The sequence below is a fragment of the Cyprinodon variegatus genome, unplaced genomic scaffold, assembly GCF_000732505.1.
Source record: "Cyprinodon variegatus isolate N-32 unplaced genomic scaffold, C_variegatus-1.0 Scaffold110, whole genome shotgun sequence".
Taxonomy (NCBI): domain Eukaryota; kingdom Metazoa; phylum Chordata; class Actinopteri; order Cyprinodontiformes; family Cyprinodontidae; genus Cyprinodon; species Cyprinodon variegatus.
Window position 1 is genome coordinate 885,387 of NW_015150563.1, and position 3,806 is coordinate 889,192.

The 3,806-nt window shown below is 45.0% G+C and overlaps 1 protein-coding gene across 4 annotated transcripts in view; it reads right to left on the minus strand.

Moving 5' to 3' along the window:
* Positions 1–976: 976 nt before the first annotated feature.
* mapkbp1 (mitogen-activated protein kinase binding protein 1) overlaps positions 977–3,806 on the minus strand; it is a 42,674-nt gene continuing 39,844 nt past the window's right edge. For 2 of the 4 annotated variants that reach the window (XM_015374937.1, XM_015374935.1), the window contains one exon: positions 978–1,438. In XM_015374937.1, the coding sequence (XP_015230423.1) occupies positions 1,284–1,438 (155 nt within the window). In that variant the 3' untranslated portion in view covers positions 978–1,283. Of the gene's footprint in view, positions 1,439–3,806 lie in introns of all 4 variants that reach the window. The other 2 variants (XM_015374936.1, XM_015374938.1) reach the window with 2 other exon arrangements.

Here is a 3,806-nt window from a genome sequence, read left to right on the forward strand (position 1 = left end):
CTCTGTGCAACCATTAGGGGGAGGTAGACATGTAACTTCAAGATTTAGCACCCCCTATAGGCAACTAGCAGCAGTGCATTCCCTATAAATGAGACCGTTCTCCCTGTGTTCTGGTATCGGATCAGTTCGGACCAGCAGGTCTAGAATCCCTGGAGTTCCCGGTAAAGATGAAGGTAGAAGGCTGCCCGCTTTCATCCTTTTTCCCTCAGTGGAGCAGCTGGACATAAAATTATTGGCAGCTTTGTGGAGTTTGGGGTAATGCTACATTCAGACCGCAAGCAGATTAGGCCGCTAGTTTACATGCAAAGTCTATGGTTGACGCACATCAAGGCGGAGCTAAAGGTCCTGCAGCGCCTACAGCAGCAGGAGCAGCGCATCAGGAGCTTCTGAGCATCCGAGGCTGGAGTTGGAAAAATTGAACTTTAGCTGCTGGACGCTCCACATCAACCAATCAGAGAAGCTGATCTGGGAGCTGGCAGGGAGACAGACACAGCACTGCTGATGCAGAGCGCTATGATCACTCCTCTGAAACAGTTTATTAACGCCTAAATTAACTTTGATTGTGGAAACCTGCCAGGAAAACGTTTACTTTTATTATCCTGGTGCCTGCAGTTTGTAGCACATACCTGAAAAAATGCTAACATCCGCCGGTATGTGGGGGTCTGAGCGGCTCCCACAGAGAAATAATAAAGGCAGGATGGTAATCTGGATGAACTGACTGCACAGACCATATTTTCAGGAGGACTTTCTCACTTCAAAATAGATTCAAACTACTTTTTATACCACTAATCACAGCAAATATAGCTGCCATTGTTTCAGGCAAAGAAAGGTTAGGGAAGCTCCGCCCAAGGCGCAACAGACCCACTTTACCACCCCACAGCTAGAGCAGCAAAGATGCTTCAGCTGCGGGTCTGAACTGAACTTGGACAAGCATAAAAAATGAAGCAGCACGCACGTTTTCGCTGCTCCTGCTGCTGCTGCTTTAGGTCTGAACGTAGCATTAGATTTTATGTTCTCTAGGAAATACAAGCAGAGATTGATGTTTAGTAATGCTAACAGCGCTAGTCGCTAGGCAAAGATTCAGAATATGGTTTAAAAGGCCAGTTCTGTTCCTATTCAGGACATCAGTTCAACTCTCTCTAATAAACACAACACCTGTGACTTTAAAATAAATACAGAAAGTTCAGATATCCTCAGACTATTTTAGCTGCAGTGAAATCAGATTTACTCAGAATCAGCAAGTAAGTCTCTAAAATGACTGAGGATTATAAACTGGACAGGTTTTAATGAGCATCTGAAAATATAAGTGGGAATATCAGTGATGAAGCCAACGGTGGAAGCACGGTCATCACCTTCCTGTACAGGTGTGTTGCTCTCCTGAAGCATCTCTGCAGCTCATTGGTCAGAGCCTTACAGGTCTCCAGACTGACCTGCTGATCTGCAACGACAGAAACAAGTGGTTAGGTCCCATGCATCTTCACATACAGCAGCAATAACAGTCAGGTGACAAAATTCACCATACTATAATTATTATTATGGAAAAAGTAAAGCTTCTTTCGACAGGCCAGGTCCGTTTTAATGTCCTCTGCCTATAACTCTTGTCCTTACGGTGGAACGGCTGAGTTCAGTTTTTTCCTGTGATTTTGGACATTTTTGTGCCGCTAGCGGCGTTGATTAGAAAGTGACAGACATAGATTTGAGAGGAGGACATGTAACAGACGTCTACGGGCCAGAACTCAAAATCTGAGTCTGAGTTCGAATCCAGCGGCTGCGTCCTCTGGAGGCCAGATATGAAGGCCGATTAGGTCATAGCGCGGCGCCGAGGCCTGTTTGGATCAGAAGACTCCTCCTTATTGGGCCGACAAATGCAGCCTTCTTTTTGCCCGTTTTGAAAGATGGGTCCGCTGTATCCTCCGTAGCCTGGGGTATCCCATGATTCATTGCGAGTCCAAGCACGCCGGTGTTCTGTCAGACAGGCATACATATAGTCAATACCCGTTTATCTCTTTAGTTTATGCCTTTAGCTTTGTAGGAAAAATAAACTTTAAACTTCCTCAAAGGGCACCTATCCCTTTAGTCATGTACAAAAAACCTTTTTAATTACTTACTTTTTGGTTTGTATTGAAGCATATGGCAATCTGATCTTCAATAGTTTATTTGTTCATGATTCAAGGAAAACACACCCTTTGAGGTAGTTTAAAGGGGTGATAGAATGATTCCATAGGGTATCTGGTGCAGGTCCTTAAGGTCTCTGAGTAGGGTGTGTAACATTGGTTGAAAATGGCATAATTGCTGTTCTATGAGCCCTAATGCAGCCTGGTTAAAAGCCCCAGAATGAAACAACAGTTTTCCTTCCTTTTATGGTATGCTCATGAATATTTAGATGAGCTGTGCTCTGATTGGTTGGTTTACAACGAGCAAAGCTGTTGAGCAAAGACGCATCATAGCAACAAGCACTCACTCACTGAAACATCAAATTGTCGATATGGTAGGTTGACCAGATGTCCTCTTTTTTCCAGACATGTCCTTTCCATACCTGAAAAAATGTCCGGGGGGAATTTCAAAATCGTCCGGGATTTTGGTCCCCTACAGTACAGCATGTATTCAAAGCACGCCGGGCACTTGAACTGAGCCGTCAGCTCCGGGGCTGGTCAGGGAACCATTGCGGAGGGGGGCAGGGAGCCAGCAGGGGACAGAGTGACTGAACATGACCTGGTGAGGGTAGCCTGGACACTGGCGGCCCGCATGCTTACCCCCCGCCTGCCACCCGTCATTGCTCTCTGCTGAGGTCTGGTCCAGTCAGCGGCCCAGCAGTCGACACTTCATACCCCCCCCACCCTTGAGCCAGTGAACCAGTGGGCTGGTCTGTGAGTGAGTTCCAGGGCGTGATATAAGTACAGGCCAAAACCAAATAAGGCAACTTCCCCAAGTTTACGTCAACTAAGTGCTTTGTTTGCATTCGCCTGTTTTATGGTGGAAGTTTAGAATTGTAAGATTTGCAGAGAACGGAGGTGTTGACGAGGTTTGAACTTCTCTGTACGTTCATTTAACCAACTGAACTATCGTTTATTCATCCATGACAATGGAAACTCGGTTTTGCATTCAATGACCCCTTTAACGTCTATTTTTCGTACAAAACTAAAGGGATAAATGCAAATCTGATGTCTAGCAAATGCGTATTGACTAAAGGTATGCTGGTCTCACAGAACAATGGCTTCTCTGCGCTCAAAACCATACTCCGTGCAAAGACTGTGAAAGGCTGGACCTGTTTGAATCCACAGTAAAAACTCTTTCAGCCTCCGTATTTTCATGGACTTGGAAGGATCCGGTCCAGGTAGACCGGGTCCCTGGAGGATCCGGTCCAGGTAGACCGGGTCCCTGGAGGGGATAAAATGTTTAAAGTGTGCCTTTTTTTTGCCTGAATAGGGGTGATTATTTAGAAGCCTTGTTCCATTCTTTATGCTAAAATGTAGGAAAAGAAAGGAGGTTTCAAAAGAAGAAGTTTCCTCCCTAGTTTAGATAAGGGGCAAACATAGATAAACATGTCCTTACTGTGTTCAAGGTTCCCTCGTTCTGTTTCTGGTGTGAAAGGAAAAGAGTTCTCTGAAATGTTTTTCTGATTCTGATTTTCTTTGATTAACTGAAGTGTTTCTCTTGTAAAGACTCAATGTTGGTGTGTTGTGAGTCTCCTTATCTGCAGGGTTAGGCAGCTACCTCGCCTGAGCCACACTAACAGTTCAACTGTTTGTATTCTTCTCCTCTGAAGAGTAAAATAAAACTTTTTCTTCCGTGCGTATTATTCTCAG